Raw genomic sequence first — 23,633 nt, 5'->3', positions numbered from 1 at the left:
TGGTAAACAACTGCTTCAGTTGATACAGAAAGATTCGTTTCTTTCAAAACTACCTGTACCGAGAAGGTACGCATACGCGTTTTCTCTCTCGCTATGGTGAGTGGGAAGTGAAGAAACCCGGAGTGGATCCACGGTGGCGTGATTACAGAGCGCTTTCAGCGACAGACACTCTTGTTCTCTGCCGCTCCGCTCCACTTACACACAGAGCTCCACTCCGGCTTTCGTTCTGCGTTGCTTGGTAACTAACGTTACCTTGATGCTTTGGCTTCTTGTGGAACTATTTTCGTTTGCCTAGAAGTAGTCGAACTAACTTTCCAGTTTCGTCTGCTCAATAATTGTGGCTACAATAAGGTAGATATATATTTAATTAAATAGATGGATAGATAAATAAATACTCCATCCTGCCATGATTCACAAGGTGGTGTTGGAGTCCCTCCCTCTGCTCTCAGATGACTGCAGCAGCAGACAGCAGCGCTCTCTCTCTCTCTCTCTCTCTGACCGACAGCAGCAGAAGCATGGCGGCGGTGGAGACACGGGAGTGCGAGACGGAAGGCTGTCGCAGCGAAGCTAAGCTCCAGTGTCCCACCTGCATCAAACTCGGAATTCAAGGCTCATACTTTTGCTCTCAGGTGAAGCTCTGACACTTTGCTTTGAGAATCAAGCGAAGCGCTCGGGCTTTCTCGCTCATGTCACGCTGCCGGCCTAACGTTACGGGACTGAGCTCAGCGTTAGCTAGCTAGCTGCCTTGCATCACAAACAGGCACTTTAAACCCTACTCTGAGCTTTGACGTTTACATCAAAGTTTTGTGCGTGATGATTTTCTGGATGACAGATTTGTCTGAGATGTTTAACCCTAAACACGGAGTGGAAATGTAATTTGCCAGCGGTTTCTTTGCTCCGCATGCTTTAAATGACTTCAGCTCAACGTGGCTCGCGTGCTGCTCGGTTGTCAAATCATCACATCAACCCTTTACTTATTTTATTTGCAATTTCTAAATATTTAGGACCAAAGGATGCGTAAATTGGTGCAACCTGTAAGAAAATGTAGCTCTAAACCTACCGCTTTTCATTCTCGTATGATTTTTCTTTAGGCACTCCTAGCCTGGGGTGGAGGTTTCAAACCCTAGTGAGCTACCTATCTAGACAGCATTGTGGGCATCATAAGTGTTTTATGAGTCACTTGCCCGTGATGGTTAAAAGGGCTGTCTAGGTTGGCAGCTCACTGGGCTTTGAGAGAAAACTTAGAAGTGCTCAAAAAATTGAAATGTCTACATAGACAGCATTTTGGGCATCATATATATATATATTTTTATGCATACGCTCAAAAATGCTGTCTAGGTAGACAGCTCGTTATATTTGAGTCACCTCCCTGGACTCTAGCGTCTGTTGCAGGGCAGATCTGCTGTCCTGCTTGCTGAGTTAAGAGGCTGGTATGATGACAGGGTGCTGCCAAGCCCAATATCTGATTTGACCATCTGATTCAAACTTTCGCCCTAATTAGATGAGCCGCTGTAACTCATCCTCATGTAATTCTAAACCTGTATGAATTTCTCTCTTCTGTGGAACACTTCTATGTTTCATACATTTCATAAATTGCAAGTCAATTGTGTTCAATGTAGTTTGGCCCCCGTCATTCTTGAGAATATCCCGTTTTATGCTCCACAGATGAAAGTAAGTCATATATGAGAATTTTTATATTTGAGCGAGCTATCCGTCTGATACCGTAAAATGGTGCAGAGATTTGTGATGTATTATATGTGAAATTCCTTGTAATTGTGCTAAAGTATAGGCTTCAAGTATGTTTATGGACTTCCTATTTAAATAGGAAGTTGGAGCAGGACATATCAAAAGGTTTCTGTCTTTTTTGTAAAATAACCAATAACCATTAGTTTACATTACAATTGTGAACCTTGGTTATTTATTGTTAAGTAGAATTTTTGCATTTGTTGCAAGATCGTCACTTGTCAACAAAATATTTGATCTGTTTCTTGGAAGAGTGTGTTAAATTTTAATGAATAAAAATTAAGTATTATTAACAGATGCTAAAATATACACTATGTTCAAAAGTTTGAGGTTGGTAAGGGTTTTTCATATTTTTGGAGAAGTCTCTTATGCTCACCAAGGCTGCGTTTATTTGATCAAAAATACAATAAACACAGTAATGGTATTAATGAAGTGTTATTATAATTAAAAATAACTCTTTTATTATATGTTCAAATATAATTTATTCCTGTGATGACACAGCTACATTTTCAGCAGTCATTATTCCAGTGTAACATGATCCTTCATTATAATATGCTGATTTGCTGCTCAAAAACATTTATTATTATCAGTGTTAAAATGGTTGTGCTGCTTAATATTTTTGTGTAGAAACTGTGCTATCTTTTCAGGATTCTTTGATGATAGAAAGTTCAAAAGAACAGCGTTTATTTGAAATACACATCTTTGTAGCATTATTAATGTAATTATTGCCGCTTGTCTCAGTTGAGTGCATCCTTGTTGCATCAAAGTAATATTTTCATTCAAAAAGCTTTTGAACAATAGTGTAATTTTGTACACTAACATATAAATGCCTCAAAGCTAACAGACATTACATTTTATGGGCTCTTTAAGAATTGATGTTGTGTGAGTAATAACTTGAGTTTTGTATGTTTTCAGGAATGTTTCAAAGGCAGCTGGGCCACCCACAAACAGCTCCACAAAAAAGCAAGTATGTAGTGTGTTTTATTCACTCTCAATGTTGAGTAATGTTCAGTTCTGCATAGGGATGTAATGATTACCGGTTTGACGATAAATCATGATCAAATTCCCCTCGGTTAGTATTACCGTTTCATCTTTTAATTATCATTAAAACCGTATTAGATTACCGCGATTTGAACTACTCGTGATAAATAAATACTGTCCAGCATAAAGCACAGTTTTAAGTAACCGTCTCACGTGCACGCAGAGTAGTTTCATTTTGAGTGAAAACGGAAAAAAAGAATTATACAAATGAATATATTAATGATTTAATTATATGAATGTACCTCTGAAGGTTCTGACTGTCTTCAGAAACGATTCGATGGCATTTTGTTTTCATCTTCGCTCCATGTAATAGGGTTGTGACGGTGAGGAAATTTTCCCACCGGTTAATCGACGTGTGACAACACCGATAATACCAGTATCTCCGTGGGGGCAGGGGCGTTTCCTCTTTTCCTTGCTTTCCTTTGCCTATAAATAGCTTGCAAAAGCAGCGTGCACATTTTACTTTCACTTTCAAATAGCGGCAATTCGGCATAAAGCAATTGTTCGTTTTTAGTTCATTTGAATTTTCTCTCTTTTCCTTGCTTTCCTTCGCTTTTAAATAGCTTAAAAGCACCGTGCGCATTTTACTTTCACTTTCAAATTCGCAGCAATTCGGCGTCAATTGCTTGAATGCAACAACAAAATACAATGTCAAACTCACATTAGCCTGTTTTTATGCATGACCGGGTGTTAACCATATTTTCTACTGATTGAGAGAGGAAATACTGCAGTATATTGACTTAGAATGCCCTATTTTACTGTCATGATGAGTGAATATTGTCAAAAAGTAACACACTATATAGTGAATAAACATGACCCCTTTTAATACATGTTAACCAGGAGTCACTCTCATCTGATAAAATCAATATGCATCTATACTAAAGAGCGGCTATGCGGTTGTTTTGGCTATATACTTTGCGTCTCATGCAGCGCACTGCCTGCGTCTGAGTAACAAACCAAAAAAAAAAAACGAACAAAAAAGTGCATGTGATATTAACAGACGAACTATGCTCATATTTATAATTCCAAACAATCAGTAAGCGACAGATGCTAGGAAATGCTGTTTTGTACTCATTTATTGACGAGTCGGCTGCAGTGCGGCCAACTGAATGTGCGGCTTCTCTGCCGCTCACTGCACAGAACAGGTGACACTTCTCCGGGAAAGTCAGACCTCGCGTTCGCGGGACAGCACTGGCAAAATCTTCCAACTGAACCATAGCTAAGGTTTATCCAAAAAAATCGCTAGGTTTGTCAGTATGAATATTCTATGGAAAAAAGCCACTAAATGGGTCTGAAAGTTGATTAATCTAGTGCTAAAGTCGCGGTCGTGTGTGTGTGAGACGCGGAAGCTGATGGCAGGGGGCGGTGGATATTTGTGGCGGTCAATGTGGATATTGTGGATGAGTTCTTCTGTGTCATCACATTCTATTAGTTCTACAGCTTCAGTTTCGGAACTTTCACGCTTAGTAACACATACAGCTGTTCCCTCACCACAGTGCAACAGTGAAAAGGGACTTCTTTCAAACAGTGTCGCGTTCCGAACGTTGTTTAAGCGACGTACACCGGTATTGCGGTATTTAAAAAAGTCATATCATATCAAAAATAAACACAGGTGTTCGGTATGAACCGGTATACCGCCCAGCACTACCTTGATGTCAAATAAAATAAATAAATTACACAAAGTTTAAATAAAGTAAAAATCAGCAAACACTGTGGAACCAGTTAAATAAGAAACAAATGTTTAAAAGAACTTCAGAAATCACCTTAGATAAATGGCAAAAGTCAACAGGCTTTTCAAAATCCAAAATATTTCATTTTGCATTTCGTTTAGAAACTGAATCATCTGTGATCGTCTTGTCTGTCTCACCTCACTCTTCTTGTCAGTCAGCTCGACTCACTCTCCTCACTGGAGAAATTAAATCTGATCTGTGATGCGACTGTCGTTCGGCACGCTGCATTGAGCAGCTGCGTTAAGTTTTTAATTGTAGTGTCTGTTCTTTTACTGAACTAAATGATTTTTATTACTATAAAAAAAATCTAAACGACGGTGGAGGTCGGTGCCGCGGTGGGCAAGTGACGTAGCCGGTGTTGCGGCTTAACAACAGTATCACTGTCAGCACCTTCTATCGTGGCAAGCCTACCATGTAATACCTGAAGGAAGTGTTCTTAATCGCAATACTGCTTTGTCCACGGAGGTTACGGCAAACAGCTCTAATTCAGCTTTTCCATAAGCGCCACCTGCTGTCAGCGAGTGGATTTACAGAGACTTATATTTACATTAAGCCTGTGTGCAGTTTCTGTCTGGCCAAAAACGGACCTAATTTGCATGCTCTGCTGTAAATTGACCGGTTGATGAAAAACAAGCTTATGTGGATTCTACACATTTAAACAATTCAGATAAGTTATCTAGAATTATTTATGGAGCAGATAAAATGCATATAATAATTTATTAATCAATTATCATTTTGACTATCATATAAAACAAACATATCTTTTCTTTATTTAAAGGCTAATATGTGAGGTTTACCTTTTTATGAAACTTTTTCAAAGCTTTATTTGAACGTTTTCATTAGATATTTCAACATGCTATTAAACTGTTGTCATTTAAAATCCGAACATCATGGTAATGTGTTATTGTTTTAGTGATTATGCAAACAAAAAGTCATTTTATTTGTTGTTTGTTGATTTTTAAATATAAAACTTGGTGAAGTGATTTATGTGTCTGTACTTTTTGAACATCTCCAGCACATTTGAACAATACCGTGATAATACCGATAGCCGTGATAATTTTGGTCACTATAATCGTGATAAGAAATTTTCATACCGTTACATCCCTAGTTCAGCATTTTGTATGTGGAATACAGATCATGTCTTGTATAATCATTAATATCTGGCTTTTCCTTTACAGAGGAGGACAAAATAAATGATGAGGGAAAGAACTGTGTGGAGAAAGAAATCAACACAGACCCGTGGCCCGGGTACAGATACACTGGTAAACTGCGACCCCACTATCCACTGGTAAGGACGCATGATCATTGACCTGAGTATGATAATTACAGCACACATACATTTGCATAGAACAAAACAAGTTTCTGCATTCACACATTTAGTTTCATCTCTTTTTCTTGGTTGTTTTCAGACTCCCATGCGGCTTGTTCCTAGCAGCATCCAGAGACCAGACTATGCAGATCATCCTTTGGGTAAGATTGCAAATCACTTCACACATAATTTAGACCTCATTCTGTAAATTATGCACTGCAAATCTCAGATCAACCTCTGTCATCTGGACTAGCTTTCTTGCTCCATGCCCTTTATCTGAGGCATTGCACATTTCTAACAGACTGCCCTGTTCATTATTAGACCTGTGTGAAGTTTAAAGTTTTGCTGAAGTACTGTTCGATTTGTAAACGGAGGAGTGTTTGCTGCAGTAGCACACGTCTGACCAGATCAACCACAGTTTCATGGAAATGTGCATCAAGATGTGCAAGAATTACCTCTGTTTACAGAAAACTCTAACTTTGTTTTTTGTTTGGTATCTCGTTGGTACATCTTTATCATCATTATTATTTGGAGATTAATGCTCTCATAATCATTAGATTATGAAAGGAGGCCCAAATGCTTTATGGTGTGTTTCAGTGTAGTTGATCTTAGTTTATTTATTTGGTTAGTTGGATACGCATCATGACTAAAAGGTTTCTTATGGTGTTACATATTTGGCCCTAGAAAGTATACGAACACATAAACCAAAACCACGCCTACTGTATGACTTTCACAAATCCTCCAATTTAATTAGGACTATGTTAAACTTGAGGAGGTTTGGTCATTTGTTTGTGAAAGTGTTTTTGTGGTCCTTATCTTGTCTGAATCAAGCAAATCAAACCTTTAAGAAGTAAAAATAAAAACAGCAATATTGTGAAATATTATTACATGTTGAGAAAACTGTTTTTTATTTTAATATGTTAAAATATTGTTTTTTTCCTGTGATGCAAAGCTGAATTTTCAACAGGCATTACTTCAGTCCTAAGTGTCACATGATTCCTCAGATATCATTCTAATATGATGATTTGCTACTCAATCAATTCTTATGATCAATGTTGAAAACAGTAATGTTTAATAGTTTTGTGGAAACAGTGATAATTTTTTTTAAATAGATGACTAGACAGCTCAAAAGAACACCATTTATTTGATGCAAAAATTTTCTCTAATATTGTAAATGTATTTTTACTTTAATTTAATGCATCTTTACTGAATAAAAGTATTAATTAATTAAAATATATTACTGACTACAAACTTTAAACATTAGTGTATAAATGGCATTTTTTTAAAAAGACAGATTATCAATAACCTGCTAGTTACTCTGCTTGTGTGTCTGTGAACTGTGAAAAATGTGAAGCTCTTAGAGAAGGTAATATTTATTGCAATGAAATGCATAATGTTTGTGTGACTTAAGTGTCCGAATACTTTTGGGGGCACTGTAAAGGATATTTCAAATGATAATATATGTGTCTTTGTATAGAAGAGAGATTACACAAACACTTTTTTTCTTTCTTATAGTATAGAAGCATCTCTCATGAATCACTGTTTTGTGAATAAATGCTTATTTGTCCTTCATTAGCGGATGCTGCAGAGTCTTCTCGTAAGTAACCATTATGGTGGTGATTAGTTGCTATTAGGCTCCTGTAGTTACAGCCTTTCATTCCTTTGTTATTAGCTCATCCTTGAGTCTCCGGGCCCCGGCTTTCACACAGTAGAAAAGTGATGTATTGAAAAAGCCAGAAAAAAGTTTTAGAATTTTTATCATATGTTAATGTAAAAACTCTTGTGTATTATACCTTGTGTTTGTTTGTATGCTGGTTTTTATTGTATTTGTTATACTTGTATTTTTTAAATAGTTTTTGCAATGAAAATAGCCTTAGATGCTGACATGGCATTAAATAAATATATACTATACTATTGAAAAAGCCTAATGTCTTCAAAAGCATCCAGTGGTTAGGTCAGGACTCAGGAGTGTGTGCCTATCTTTAGGACTTCTTTGTGAGAGCGTGTGTGTGATGGTCCTGAAGTCACCTTATACACGTTTCCATTTACCTCCGTGTGTGTGTGTTGGGGGTGGGCTGCTGCAGTGTGTGTCTGAAGCTCTTCTCTCGCTCTCTGCAGCTGCAGAGGTTGGGTTGTTGGCAGGTACGAAGTCCCGCCGCTTCCCATGTGTGTCCAGTGTGTCCGGTGATGTCCTCTTGTTTAAACAGTATTACAAAGAGCGGTTTGCTCCACAGTGAGTGTATGAGTGTATATTTGTGAGCAAGAGTGTGTGTCTGTGTAGTAGCATGGCTCTGTCTGTTTCTGCATGGCTGATGTCGTTAATCAGCTGGGGCTAGAGTTGGGTGATATGACCATTGTTGTATTTGTATCGATATTTATTTTTGTTGGGAATTCAATGGAGAATGGTTAAATTTGGTTTGCGTTACTTCCCTTATTTTTATTTATTCATTTTTTGCACATCCTGCTAGGGGTGTGCGATATTGAAACAAAAAGATATCTTGATATTTTCTGGAATTTTATCGATAACTATAATTAGACAATATTTTGCTGAGTGTGTTATTGTGCTGACATCTTAAGGACTTCCGTGCACAGCTGACTCCTAATGTTTTTGATATTCTCCATATTCTGTGTGGTGGTTAGTTCACAGCAGTGATAGAAAGTAGCTAATGTTTTTCAATGAGTTTAAATAGATTTTTACCTTTTATGGGCATTTGTAACTTTATAAAGCCATTTTCTTTTTCTAAAAGTGTGAATCATCTTTTGAGTCAAATTCTTACGTTTAATCAGTCGGTTAGAATAAGACTCTTGGGCTTTTACCAGGCAAATTAAATCAGTATCAACAAAATTGATCTTTGCAATGCAGAGGAAACACAGAAGCTGCATCTGAAGTGGCATTTAGATGTATTTACACAGTTTAATGCAGCTCAGAGGGACATGGAATGATTTAACCTGCAGTTACAAATGCATAAATAATGTTTTGCTATGATTTTAAAAAAAAAGAAAGCAAGAAAAGATCATTTAAATGTGAAATTAAAAATGCCAATAGGTGGCAGCAAGTCACTGTTAATAAGTGAGTCATTGCGATTGAACCGAATGATTTTAAATGGTTGATTCATTCAAGAACGAAACACGTCATGTTGTTTAGAGACTGTGCTTCTGGTTCTGTTTGGAATAATTTTTGTTGTCGAAATAGAGCAAAAACAGGCAATATGGTGTCTAAAACGTAAGTCTCTTAATATTAACTTGTTAATTGAACTGTTGTATAAAATCAATATTTTGAATTGTTAATTCAAAATGTATTTTAATAGACTGAATCACGCAGTGAAAGAACGCACTCGCACTAGTCTAACCTACTAGACTTTATCACGTCACGTATGTGTGCACTCTGTAGTTGTTTTGTTTGTTTTTTGTAATATACTCGATAATGTCAAATCTCACATCATTAAAACAACAATTAAGATATTATCGCAGACAATATATATCGCACACCCCTACATCCTGCTCTGTCTTTTTGCATTACTCTGAACTCCTTTGTTGCTTTCAATGTAAATAAAGCAGTTGTGGCAATTGATAGCAATCAAATGTATCCACCTTGGTGCAATGGTCAAAAGTTTGGAATAATTAAGATATTTTGATGTTTCTGAATGCTTACCAAGGTTGCATTTATTAAATGCAGTAAAAAAACAGCAATATTGTTAAATATTATTATAACAATTTAAAATAGCTGTTTTCTGTTTGAATGTATTTTTAAAATGTCATTCATTACTGTGATTGCAAAGCTGAATTTTCAGCATCATTACTCCAGTCTTCAGTGTCACGTGATCCTTCAGAAATCATTCTAATTTACTGATTTGCTGCTCAGTTTATCAATATTTAAAATAGTAGTGCTGCCTTATACACTGGTCTTTACACTGGCTTCCAGTTATTTTTAGGATTTTAAAGTACTTTTACTCATTTATAAATCACTCAATGGCATAGGACCTAAATACATTGCAGATATGTTCACTGAATATAAACCTAACAGACCACTCAGATCATTAGGATCGAGTCAGTTAGAAATACCAAGGGTTCACACAAAACAAGGGGAGTCTGCTTTTAGCTATTATGCCGCCCACAGTTGGAATCGGCTTCCAGAAGAGAACAGATGTGCTAAAACATTAGCCACATTTAAATGCAGACTCAAAACTCATCTGTTTAGCTGTGCATTTATTGAATGAGGACTGTGCAACGTCAGAACTGATTGCACTGTATTTTATGTATAATTTTCTATTTTTTAACTGTTTTAAATTAATTTAAATTCAATTTCTAAATAATTTAAACAGTTTAAGTTCGCTGTTTTATTGTTGTTGCTTTTATGTTAAGCACTTTGAATTACCATTGTGTATGAAATGTGCTATATAAATAAACTTTCCTTGCCTTATAATTTTAAGGAAACTGTGACAAATTTAGCATCCTTGCTAAATAAAACTATTAATTTCTTAATTTTACCACACATTTTTCAGTGGTAGTGCATGATGTTTTCCACCAAAATATTAAGCAGCAAAAACTGTTTTCAACATTGCTAATAATAAGAAATGTTACTTAAGAAGCAAATCGGCATATTAGTATGATTTCTGAAGGATCATGTGACACTGAAGACTGAAATAATGATACTGAAAATTTAGCTCAGGAATAAATTACTTTTTATAATATCATAGACAATAAGTCTCTTATGATGAGGGTATGAGTATTATTTCAATAACATAAAAAAAAATCATAATTATTCCAAGCCTTTGATCGGTACAGTATATAAAATCTCTATCTTCACTGCCACACGATATATAGAGTCATATCGCCCAGCCCTAGCAGGAACTGAACGTGATTACGCCATTGCCAAACTGTCATGTCCCAGACCTCACTGGATCAGCGACCATGTGTGTGTGTTTTTATCTGTAAGAAGTGGTTGTGTTGTCTTCATTAGCTGACTGGAGACCGTGCTGTTGAGATTCTGTTGTGGTGAAGGTCAGTAGGCAGAGCTAGTGCATATATTTGAGTGATAGTAAGATGCTTTTGTGGGTAGATGGGTATCTGTGTATTTCACTGCTCACCAATTCATCAATTCATCACTGCTTGCAGGAATGTCAGAGTCAGAGCAGACCATGAAAGGGACGTCTCAGATTAAGATCCTCAATGCTGAAGAGATTGAGGGCATGAGAGTTGTCTGCAAGGTAAACCAACATCATAACTTCACACATGATAACCTTTGTATAAAGAATAATAATTGAAATGCAGCAGTTGAAATTTTAAGTGTTGCGAAAGCCATTTTCTGCCTTTATTTAAATGCCAGTTGTTCTGCCTCAGTTTGTTCTGCCACTAATTTTAGTTGAGAACCCCACTTGGTTACACAAGATAAATTTACAACATTTATGCAAATATGCTGAAAAATTGTCTAGTGGGATGGCAGGCTGTCAAGTCTATCATGAGCACAAGTACATAAAAGACATTTGAATAATAAAGACAATGTTTGTTTCCTTCAGCTGGCTCGAGAAGTCCTTGACATTGCTGCCATGATGGTGAAACCTGGAGTGACGACGGAGGAGATCGACCATGCGGTGCATTTGGTAATAATTCACAGCCTTTTTACTTTTTCTAATCTAAATTTTACAAAGTGGTAGTCTGATCATAGCAAAATGTTTAAATACAGGTTATCTAAGAGAAAGGTGAAATTGCTTATGCATTCACATGAATTTTTTTTTTTTTATTTCTTCTAAATCAGTGGTTGGCTTTGACTCCAAGGCCCACTTTGTCCAAGAGGCCCTGCTATTTAAGCTGTACATTTGGTACTTTTGTTAAAGTAAAAATGAAAAACTCAGAAATACGTTGCCAGTTTGTTATTTTTGTTTTATGTTGTTTTGTATTAAGATTGTTAATATAACAAAATTTAAATAATTTTAGGACATCTCGGGGGTCCTCTTGGAAGTTTGCCGAGGCCTCCTGGTTGAGAAGTCTGTATGAATGTTGATGCTAATGCCAAACGATTTGTCCATATTTGTTGGTTAAGGCATGCACAGCGAGGAACTGCTACCCCTCACCTCTGAACTACTACAACTTTCCCAAGTCCTGCTGCACCTCTGTCAATGAAATCATCTGTCATGGGATCCCTGACCGCCGTCCCCTCCAGGAGGAGGACATACTGAATAGTATGTATCAGCATACATGTGAACATAGTATATGGATGCATCTTGCTGGCGTTACTTTATGGGAGATCTGATCTTTGCACCCAAGAGGGCTGTTTTAAAGGGATAGAATCACCCTCCCTCTAAATTGACATTGTATTTCATATTTCAGTTAGTCCAAATGTCAGATAAACATTCAGTGGACATTCAAGATTTGTGCGTGACTGATTTTCCACATGTTCACATTTCTGTGAATGCATTGGCTTGTTCTTGCAGAACTCTGTCCAGACTGATGTTTTTTTCCTTCTGCTCATTTTAAGTCCCATTGTCAAAATGCCATATTATTAAAGCTGTTTATTCTTGTTAATGCCATACTAGATAAGTAAACTAAACAAATGACCAGTGACGTGTAGATCTCTTTATTCCTAGCTACGTGTTTTGTCATTGATCACCTTAATTTAAATATCATAGGCTACAGCACAGAGAACTGCTTCTATGTACATTTAATGCCAAATTTACACTGAACAGACCTCACGCTGAAGGCAGTATCCAGAGCCAGATGGAATCTGCAGCTTTTTTTTTTTTTAGCTTACTTTGCACAGAGTGTGAAAAGCTGTGGAATGGATTTCTGCTAAATGCAGAGTACTTTGCTCATAATAGTAGCTGAAAGCATAATCATATAATTTTGTATCAGTTTGTGTAGTTTTCTACAGAGTTCTGTGTAACATATGCAGAAAAAAAATCTTCAGTCTTAAGGTAAATTGCACTAAATGTTCACTTGGCCAATCATATGTTACTTTTTTCTTGCAGTCGACATAACAGTTTACCACAATGGTTACCATGGAGATTTGAATGAAACCTTTTTTGTGGGTGAAGTGGATGAGGGAGCCAAGAGATTGGTTCAGACCACTTATGAATGTCTTATGCAAGCCATCGATTCCGGTGAGTATGAAAGCACATGCAAACAACAATAACAATTCAACAGACCCTGTGTTATGCGAGTTTGACATTTGGCCTACATGATATAGTACAGTATGTTTTTCTGATGTGATGTGCATTAATGACCTTTAGAGGGCAGACTTGCACAGAGGGATGTCTGTGTTGTGGTCTGAAGAAGCTTGTTTCTGTCTTGTCTAGTGAAGCCTGGTATCCGTTATCGTGAGCTGGGAAACATCATCCAGAAACACGCACAGGCTAACGGTTTCTCTGTGGTACGGAGCTACTGTGGCCACGGCATTCACAAACTGTTCCACACGGCACCAAACGTACCGCACTATGCCAGTGAGTAACATTTTGTAAAAAAGAGACAGTCTGAATGATACAAGCATTACACACTGTGATGTAATCGAAACTGCAGAGAGTGCAAACACTCATAAAGCTTGAACTGTCTTTGTTTTATGTATTTCTACAGAGAATAAAGCAGTAGGAGTGATGAAACCTGGTCATGTATTTACTATTGAGCCCATGATCTGCGAAGGTTAGAGACAAATCACAAAATAATTTTCTTATCTATCCAAATTGTGCACTTGTTTAGAATTTTTTTCTTTTAGAAAAAAATTATTTATTTATTTGTTTTTTTAAATAGGGCTGTCAAAGTTAATGCATTCAAACATGTGATTGGTTGGTTCATTTACACTGCCCCTTAAAGCTTTGGGGTCAGTAAGATTTTATTTTGTAAGAAATCATTACTCTTATTTAGCAAAGACCCATTAAATTGATCAGAATTTCAATTTCAAATAAATATTCTTTTGAACTTTATATTCATTGAAGAGTCCTGAAAAGAAAACATCTAATGGTTCCTCAAAATATTAAGCCACTCAACTGTTTTCAATATTGATAATGAGAATAATTGTATCTTGAGCAGCAAATCAGCATATATTAGTATGATTTATGAAGTATCATGTGACACTAAGGACTGGAGTAATGATGCTGAAATGATTCAGCTTGGCATCACAGGAATAAATTACGCTTGAAAATATATTCAAATAAAAAAAAATCTTTTTTTTAACTGATACTATTAACTATAGAAGTCAATTGCAAGTCAAAATCAATTACTTATTTAAGAGTCTTTGCTCTGTGCAGGTGGCTGGCAGGATGAGACGTGGCCAGATGGTTGGACTGCAGTCACTCGTGACGGTAAACGCTCAGCCCAGTTTGAGCACACGCTCCTCGTGACAGAGACAGGCTGTGAAATCCTCACGCGCCGCCTCGAGGATAATGGCCGTGCTCACTTCCTGTCCCAAATGTAGAATGGTGGGGTCATATCAGCCCTATTCTGCAGTGGAGGATACAACAGCTCCGCCCCATATCACCAATCAGCCAATCACACAGTGGGTCTCTGTTGGGCAGGAGATGATTGGCCACATGGCCGTGACAGTGGATTTGGGCAGGAGATGGAGATTTGTTAACTTCTGAATGTGTCACCTGACAGTCACATTAATCAGCTTGGATCTGAGTAAATTCAAAGGCACTGGCCTTTAACCTGGTTACAGTGCCGCCACACTCTGTCTTCAGGGCAGAGGTATCTGTGTGAGTGGTTTTGCGTGTGTGCACTTGTGTGTTTGAGAGAGCGTGTCAGCTGTGTGAGGTCCGCTGTCTCGGTCTGCTTCAGTGTTTGTATGCCTGGCTCATTGCAATGTACCATGTTTGTTTTGTTGGGGTTCGAGGTGCAACGAGTGTATGTGATAAAACACTGGAGTCTCTCCAAATCTTATCAAATCATGATTGATATATAAAAACTCTTTACAGCTGAAAGAGTGCCTCGTAACGTTATTGAACATTTTACAAATGTTTTTCATGAACTTTTACCAGCGTTCATAAGGTCCAATTAAATTGATCTTGTTTGAGTGACTGTGTCAATGAACATCTAGGAAACATTAGGTCAAGTACGCCAGCGCAGCTCTCTGAGGTAAAAAAAAAAAACATTAAACTCACACACAGAAGAATTGCAAGCACTGAAAGCTTTTAAACAAGCAAGTTAATACATGCACTTTCTATATACGTGTCAGTTGAGGCTTACCGATACTTCAGTGTTGCCCACACACTCGAGTGAGAAATCCACTCCTCCATTGGTAAGTTCTGCCAGTACTTCAGAGATGGGTTTATTATATGCCTTTGGATTCAGAAAATCAGTGGCACCGAAGACCTTTGCCTTCTCAAACTTCTGCTCATTAATATCCACAGCAAAGATACGGGAGGCTCCGGCGTTTTTACAGCCCATGACTGCAGCCAGACCTACTGCACCCAGTCCAAACACTGCACACACTGAGCCTGGTGTGACCTTCACACAAACACAAATTAATTACTAGTGTAACGCACCTTAACATTCACCTTACTGTTCAAGCCACAGCTATTTGAACTCTTAAGTTGTAAACTAAACTGTAAACTCACACTATTAAAAATGTATTAATTTCCTTCAATAAGTGACATCTGCACTTTTTGTCTTATTTTTTCTCCATAAAAAATGAAAGTCGCAACATATGCTCTTTAATCATTTGCATGCAGTACTAATCTCGGGCACCAGGTGACAATATCATTTTGTCGAAATATAAAGAGCTTGAATAGTGCAATTACAAGAAGGTTTTGAAAATCTTGTTTGGTAACCACACAGTATTGGTTATTGTTGGCAAATTTGTTTATTATTATTTTTTTCTATAATGCGACATAGAAACATCACACCAGACGGGCAATTTAGAATCTTGTTAGAAGCAGCAGGTGAAAACTACATTTGACATATATTTCTCATTTCATTTATAGCTTTTTGCATACTGTTGAATTAATATTAGTTTAGTTACCATTTAGTTTGCATTACTATTTTGCTAGTATTTAGGAAGTAGTCATATTTAGGTGTGGTCTATGAGTCTTTGAATCATTGATTCATTAATGAACACATCTCTAATGTGTGTTTCTCAGAGACTTGTTTGGAACTGTTTTCGTTGACAGAGCAAAAATACGCAAAGCAAGTGTCCAACTGCTTCTTGAGCATCTATACACACCCCAGCTGTGTTGACAGCAGCTCCATAACCGCCCCCCCCCCCCCCCATAACTTTAACCAGTGTTTGCTTAAGATAGCTATAGTAGCTAGCTCAAAGCATTTATAACAGTCTTACAAGTCTTATTCATTTTGCATTCATTTGATTGTATGGAATAAAAATTAACTTAACTGTAGATGTCTTTGCCTTGTAAATTGTTTCCTTATGCGATCAATAGGTCAATGTAAATAAATGTATATGGGGTTTGAGTCGTATTAAAAATGCATTAACTACTATAAGAGACCAAAAGACAAGTTTACGAACCTTTCCTGCAGTGGCCATTCGTATTGCTGTGATGAATGCAAAGAAATGCAGAGATTCTCTGGTGCCTGTTCTTGTACTCTGGTTTTATACAAGAAGCAATCTCTCTCTCTCTCTCACTCTCTCTCTCTCTCTCTTACTCACTCACTTACTCATTAATACTGATCTAAAACTTATCTTATGAATGTAAAGATACATAGATATTACCTGACATATTTAACTGCAGATTGTTACTATATTGTCTGAATTTGATTTTATGAGAGCTGGTCTCTATTGGTCTCTATTATATTTATTTTTGACTCAATCTTTCAACACTATTGTTCATAAGAGATATTCAGAGTTAAGAGCAGTTTAACCTTGATTTATGACGTTATTCAAAAGCATAATTAGTGTAAAAGTCAACTGTGATAAGACTGTTTTCTCCATGATTTAGCAGAAGGATTATTATTCTCTGGTGTATTACTCAAGACATGGGGAGAATGAGGAACGTTGCCCTCTAGTGTAATTGTGTGGAGAACGCAAAACTGACACTTTGACTGGGCAAAGACATAAATCCCTCATTCCTCATAAATGCCTGATTCATTTTCAAAATCACAGTGATCGACATAATCATAGCAATGTATGGGAAATAGGGGAGAGCAGGGTGATTTGAGCTTGTGGGGAAGTTGAGCCACCCCTTGTTTCTTGGCAACCTTAAACAAAATGTATGATGTGACCACAAATATATAAAGAGTTATCCATTTGAGAGGCCCATAGCATAATTGTGTGTCCTGTCATCCCTGTTACTCTGGTCAGTCCTGTGACTATGACGTCAATCCTGTTACTGTACATTAATTTCATAAAAATTGTAAAAAATTATAATTGATACATCCTTCGAGGTTTTTCCATTGTCAAGTCAAGTCAAGTCACCTTTATTTATATAGCGCTTTTAACAATACAGATTGTGTCAAAGCAACTGAACAGCATTAATTAGGAAAATAGTGTCAATAATGCAAAATGACAATAGTAAACACTAATTTTTCAGTTAAAGACAGTTCATCATTGAATTCAGTGATGTCAACATCCAGCTCAGTTTAAATAATATCTTTGCAATCATGTCAACGATATCGCTGGAAATGAAGTGTCCCCAACTAAGCAAGCCAGAAGCGACAGCGGCAAGGAACCAAAACTCCATCAGTGACAGAATGGAGAAAAAACCTTGGGAGAAACCAGGCTCAGTCGGGGGGCCAGTTATCCTCTGACCAGACGAACCAGCAGAACGGAAAAATCAATATAAGACGTAATAAAACAGACGATGAACAATATTATATTATTATATTATATAATATTATTAACCATTGTAACTTTAATTATATTTTATTTTGGACAAAGCCCTTTTTTAATATCTCTCTTGTAAAAATATATATTTTTCTTAAATGGCATGAAGTCACACTCCAAAAGTAGGATGTTCTTGGTCATCTGAATGACAAATATAAAAATATTTTTTAAAAGATCAAAAGTTGAAACAATCACAATGAAAAGTGGGACTAAAATGCTGCTCATATATGTGATAACTATCACATAGTTCTAATTAAACTATAGTATATAGTAATGCTTGTCTGTAGCAGGGTTGACAAAAATACCAAAACGGTAGAAAAATAGTCATAAAATGACCATTTCAATTACATAGCCTGAGACGGCACAATACAATTTCTTGTCATTTTAAGGTGTCTTCATTTCATGGACATTTAAAAAAAGGTTGATTAAACTTATTTTATTTTTGTAATTTTTCTATGTGGAAAAGGCACCGATTTCGTGGAATGACCCAAATGCAGGCTATCGATTATTAATAGAAAAAAAATGAATTTTTAAATCAGTCATTTGCAATAATTATTAGAAATTATTTGTAAAAAATGAATGACTTGCAAATGTCACAATTCTCGCATTGCTATTTTTGCTGCAATTTTATGATAAAAATACAGTCCTAGTTATCGTGACTTTAAATACTAGCTATGTCCAGATGTAAGACAAAACTCTACTGAAAGGTTTTTTTTTTGTTTTGTTTTTTCCCCACCACAAACCCCTTGGGAATTCTTCCTCCAAGTTGAACTCAAAAGTTGGCAGCTCTGGTGTAAATCAGCTCTGGTTTGTCTGATGTGATATACTGTACACTCATGCTCTTTAGAGGGCAGACTTGCACAGAGGAATATCTGTGGTGTGGTCTGAAGAAGCTTGTTTCTGTCTTGTGTCTAGTGAAGCCTGGTATCCGTTATCGTGAGCTGAAAACGGTTTCTCTGTGGCCACGGCATTCACAAACTGTTCCATACAGCACCAAACGTACCGCACTATGCCAGTGAGTAACATTTTGTCAAAAAGACACAGTCTGAATGATACAAGCATTGCACACTGTGATATAATCAAACCTGCAGAGATTGCAAACACTCAATAAGCTTGTACTGTCCTTGTTTTATGTATTTCTACAGAGCATGAAGTAGTAATAGTAACAGTCGATCTGGAAATGTAATTATGTGGTGAAAAAGAGGTGACATGAGGACTATGAGGGTTGGCAACACCAGAACAAGTGTCTATGATACAGTTCTTGTGGATTTTTGGACTGACATACATATTGATTTCCATGAATATGTGACCACAAAATAATAATCTTACTGGTTCTTACTGTTAGAAATATGAAGCATGTTGGCTGTGTGAGGTCTGCTGTCTCGGTCTGCTTCAGTGTGTTTGTATGCCTGGCTCGTTGCAGTGTAGGCCAACCGTGTTTGTTTGGTACAAACTCTCCAAATCTCATCAAATCAAGATTGAATTATTAAAAGTCTCCACAGATAAAAGAGTGCCTCGTAACATTATTGAACATTGTACAATGTTTTTCATGAACTTCTACCAGGTTCAGTTAATTAAATTGATTTTGTTAGAGAGGGAATGCGTCTGTGAACACCTAAGGGAAACATTAGGTTAAGTAGGCTACAAATGGTTTAATTATTTTCTGATCATTGCCACTTAAAGAGCAATGTGAAAGCCTGATAAGTTGCAGACGTTGTCACTGGTGCTCTTTGCTAGTTTAATGCATCTCATAAAATAAATGTAATGTTTTTTACAGTTTGCAAGCTGAATTAAAGTATATCTTCTCCTTTATTTTGGCCTGTTGAATCTGAATCTCAAGAAATTATCACAAATAAATGAAAATGGGCATTTAATTCATAAAATGTCAGAAAATATTTAGTTAAAAGCAGATTTTCTGCAGTCATCCAAGAGTTTCATCTGTACTCAATTATTGTTGCTGCTTTTCACATCATTTATCTTTTAGCCAGACAGAACTGGAGTACAAGATTCATACCTTTTCGTTTTATCTACACCTTTCAGAAATAGTTTCAGCATTTTAAACTGGCATTGAATATGTCTGCATCAGGGCTGAGCAATCTATTTCAATCAGTTCATCTTAAACATTTTTTAGAAGACTCTGGAAAAACGATTTCTGCAAGTTGAGACCAAATTGACCAGCCAAGACAGACAGATACGAAGAAAGCATTTGAGAAAGACATGATGTAAAGTATTTAGCGTGTTTATCAGTGTTTGGTTTCAAGCTGCAGGGTGCAGCTGCATATTTTCTGATGCTTCCCAACATTCCCATGATGGTTATGTAAGCAAGACAAATGCTGGAGAATCTGGCTTAGAGAAGAGAAATGTTGACTGCATCATAAATTGAAATGATTAACATGCTTGTCTCTTTTTATTTGGCACAGATAGCATTTTCTTGCAAAACTTTTCAGAAGCGTTTTGCATTGCAGACGAATAGAACCGTTTTTTGATGTTAAACATTAACGTTTACAGGCACTTGTGAATCACTTAATAAAGCAGAGGGCTGGAATATGCTATTAAAGAGGATCCTTGAATGCACCCAGCTGTTACTGCAAAGAAGGTGAAGCGCATAATCTGAATATAATTAAAGTTTTATGTTTAAATGTTCGCCGGTTCCCACCTCCTTCTTCCTGATCTACGAACGTTTGTTACAATAATATATATATATATATATATATATATATACATACACACAAACACACACACAAAGTGTCCAAATTATTTTATATAACAGTATAACAGTTAGTTCAAATCCTCAAATCTAAATGGTAGAGCAGTGTTCCAACTGTGCAACTGTTTTTTTTCTTGTGAGGCTTAATCAATGTAATTAATGTAATTTCTTACTCTTGAATATAATGGTTGCTTTTTTGAAATGGAACAGCTTCAATTACATTCAAGTCCAAAATATGCGACCTACTGAAGCCACCGCCTTTGAAATGAAACTTATATAATGGGAAATGAGAAACTTCTATAAATGAGCCATTGAATTATTCACTCAACCAAATTGTTTGAACGCACTGATTCATTCGATAAAACACACTGGGGTTTGCGAGTGTCTGGGGGTTAGTGAGTGAACTGCAGGGGGTTTGTGAGTTAATGATAAGCTAATAATTGATTAAATCATAACAATTAAAATAATAATGATTAAAACAATCAAAATAAAACACTTACTAAAAAATTTAAGATTTAATTTGTTTAATTGCATGTCTTGTGACCATTAACTGACATCAGAGCACCGTAAATATTGGAATGTGTTGTAAAATTATTGAAATACGAACTTTAAAAAGTAAATATTTTAATCTTGTTTAAAATGTAAGTTACTCAATATTAACTTTTTGTTTATTTATCGGTTGTATAGCACAGCTGAGATAAACTTTTAACCTTTAATTTAGTCAAATGTTTTTCTTAAAGTGTCCTTGTGCTCTCTTTCTTCAAAATGAAAGGCCCTTGTTTCAACATTTTGTTATATGAAGCAAAAACATTCATTCAAGTGTGGCTTAAGTGTCCAGATGCTTCTTGAGTGCACACAACATCTATACACACCCCAGCTGTGTTGACAGCAGCTCCATAACCGGTAGAGATGCCGCAGCCGAGCAGACACACGCGGTCGAGTGGGGCATCATCCTGAATCTTGGCCACAGCAATCTGGTTGATGACGGTGTACTCAGAGAAGGTACTGGTGCCCATGAACTGCAGAACGGGCTGACCACGGCAAGTGAAGCGTGTTGTAGGATCAGACATAATGTCATAATATTTACTTGACCTGCCAGAAAAAAAAGATACATTCCCAAAAAGCAAGTGGATGAAATTTGAAAAACCAGTCATTAAGGTAATTATTTATTTTTTTTTATCATCTGAAAGCTGAATAAATAAGCTTTTCATTGATGTATGGTTTGTTAAGGACAATATTTGGCCGAGATACAACTATTTGGAAATCTGGAATGTGAGGGTACAAAAAAATCTAAATATTGAGAAAATTGCCTTTAAAGTTGTCCAAATAAAGTCCTTAACAATGCATATTACTAATCAAAAATCTAATTTATCTAATCAATACGTTTTGATATATTTATGGTAGGAAATTTACAAAATATCTTCATGGAACATGATCTTTACTTAAAATCCTAATGATTTTTGGCATAAAAGAAAAATCATTTTGACCCATACAATGTATTGTTGGCTATTGCTACAAATATACCTGTGTGCAACTTATGCATGGTTTTGTGGGCCAGGGTTACATATAATGTGAAAAGTTGTTCTGTTGTTCGCATTTTTTACCAGCTGCAGTCACACAGGTTTGTTTTTGGACACTTGCAGAACTTGCATTCTCCACACTGAGAGAGGAAGAGTGGAATGACCTTATCACCTGTTCACCAGAATACATAGACTTATTTTTAACGTAGTGTTTCGTTCATGAACAAATCAGTTAGGTAACCAGATAACACGATTCATTAAAAGATTCAATTCAGAAGACATGAGTGTGAGCAATTGATGATGGAATTTTCATTTTTGAGTGAACTATCCATATGCGTATGAATATGTAGTTTTATTTTGTGACCTGGTTTGAAATCAGTGACTCCAGGTCCCACACTCTCCACCACACCAGCGCCCTCATGTCCCAGGACAGTGGGAAAACCCCGCTTGTCCTTCCCTTCAAACAGGTGGTAAAGGTCGGTGTGACAAACACCTGTGGCTACAACCTTAAAAACAGGAGACAAACATGTTAACCAATAATGGTTAACAATATCAATGCAATTTGACAACTTTCATGGGACATTTCCCACCTTAATGCGTATTTCTCCTTCCTGAGGTGGGGCGACTTCTATTTCCTCCATCATCAGAGGCACATTGGGCTCCCAGGCAACAGCAGCCCGACATTTAATCACCTTTAGCACACAGAAGAACTTGGTTCAGTATGTTTTATAGATATTTAATGGTTGACTACAAATGTTTATATAACCACTGTGCTTGAGCGGTCGCATGATCTACGCTGTCTAACTGTAGTTGGAGGTTGTCCAGCTGTTTGGCTTAAGCCAATGGAAACATTAAACATCTGTTTTTAGAGCCACAAATATCTGTGATTTCACAATCAAAGGTAAATATTAACCCGATGAAATTGCCAGAGCGCATTTTTTGTAGTTGTAGCGTAGTTTAATAGTTTCCATTTGGCAGTAAACTGGCATAATGACCAATAAAAACAACAGGAAAAATACAATTGTCACTTCATTTTTACCTGACATGTGGACTTCTTTATATTGTCTTTGTATATTATATATATATATATATTATAGCCTTTATATACACAGTAGTTTTTGACATATTGCATTATAATTAGAAGTGCAGCAAGTCAATAGTGCATTGCAATAATTACATATACACAAGCTATCACATTTGATACAAGACATTTATCTTACATATTTTTCTTAAACAAGCAAGTTTTCTGGCTTATATTTTTAAGCATAAGTTATACTGGATGGCTTAAAGCATTCATAACATTCTTATGAGATTCTCGTTAAAATGTTAGCATTATATTGCTCAGATAGAATCTTATTTTGAAGATTTCTTTGCACTGTAAACTGTTCATCAATAGATCAACTGAAATAAGCTTAAATATATAAAGGGACTGGAGTCATATTAAAAATGCATTAACTGCTCTGCAGCACAAATGAAAAGAGACCAACAGACAAGTTTACGAACCTTTCCTGTAGTGGCCATTTCCCAATGTAGTCGTATTGCTGTGATGAATGCAAAAAGAGGCAGAGAGTCTCTGGTGCTCGTTTTTATACTCTGGTATTGTGTGGATGAAGCAATCTCTCTCCTCTCTCTCTCACCTCTCTTTCTTTTACTGAAGTAACACTAACTTTTTAATATAGTAAATATATATTAAGATTATTAAGGATTTAAGCATTTCTATGCATGTCTTCTTCACATTTTACTTTGGGTTAAACAGGAAATAATTTCAAAGATACTGCATATGATGTTCTAAATTTTCTAAGACAATTATTGGTAACCC

The 23,633-nt window shown here is 36.4% G+C and overlaps 2 protein-coding genes across 4 annotated transcripts; one reads left to right on the top strand and one right to left on the bottom strand.

Annotated features, from left to right (window-relative positions):
• Positions 1-418: 418 nt before the first annotated feature.
• Positions 419-19,014, top strand: metap1 (methionyl aminopeptidase 1). 3 transcript variants are annotated; one of them, XR_001605338.1, is made up of 13 exons: positions 419-629; positions 2,659-2,710; positions 5,693-5,802; positions 5,924-5,984; positions 7,942-7,965; positions 10,939-11,030; positions 11,340-11,423; positions 11,864-12,002; positions 12,789-12,920; positions 13,116-13,259; positions 13,390-13,455; positions 14,061-14,565; positions 18,960-19,014. XR_001605338.1 is itself a non-coding variant. In XM_016240181.1 (12 exons), the coding sequence occupies exons 1-12, from the start codon at positions 450-452 to the stop codon at positions 14,225-14,227; spliced, it is 1,251 nt and encodes a 416-aa protein (XP_016095667.1). In that variant the 5' UTR covers positions 419-449; the 3' UTR covers positions 14,228-14,732. The 3 variants fall into 3 exon arrangements, 2 of the variants coding, with proteins under 2 accessions (XP_016095667.1, XP_016095668.1); XM_016240181.1 differs by lacking the exon at positions 18,960-19,014 and having other exon boundaries at positions 14,061-14,732; XM_016240182.1 differs by lacking the exons at positions 7,942-7,965; positions 18,960-19,014 and having other exon boundaries at positions 14,061-14,732.
• On the bottom strand, positions 14,855-23,409 carry LOC107556900 (alcohol dehydrogenase 1-like). The gene is made up of 7 exons (XM_016240144.1): positions 23,318-23,409; positions 22,405-22,506; positions 22,179-22,320; positions 21,899-21,986; positions 21,167-21,386; positions 14,998-15,258; positions 14,855-14,881 (listed from the first exon to the last, which is right to left on the bottom strand). Exons 1-7 carry the CDS (start codon positions 23,333-23,335, stop codon positions 14,855-14,857), a joined length of 858 nt encoding a protein of 285 aa, XP_016095630.1. The 5' UTR covers positions 23,336-23,409.
• Between the last annotated feature and the right edge of the window lie 224 nt (positions 23,410-23,633).

This window comes from Sinocyclocheilus grahami, unplaced genomic scaffold (genome assembly GCF_001515645.1).
Source record: "Sinocyclocheilus grahami isolate Dianchi unplaced genomic scaffold, SAMN03320097.WGS_v1.1 scaffold583.1, whole genome shotgun sequence".
NCBI classification, from domain to species: Eukaryota; Metazoa; Chordata; class Actinopteri; order Cypriniformes; family Cyprinidae; genus Sinocyclocheilus; species Sinocyclocheilus grahami.
The sequence above is the reverse complement of the archived record's forward strand: the minus strand, read 5'-3'. Positions and strand labels throughout refer to the sequence as shown.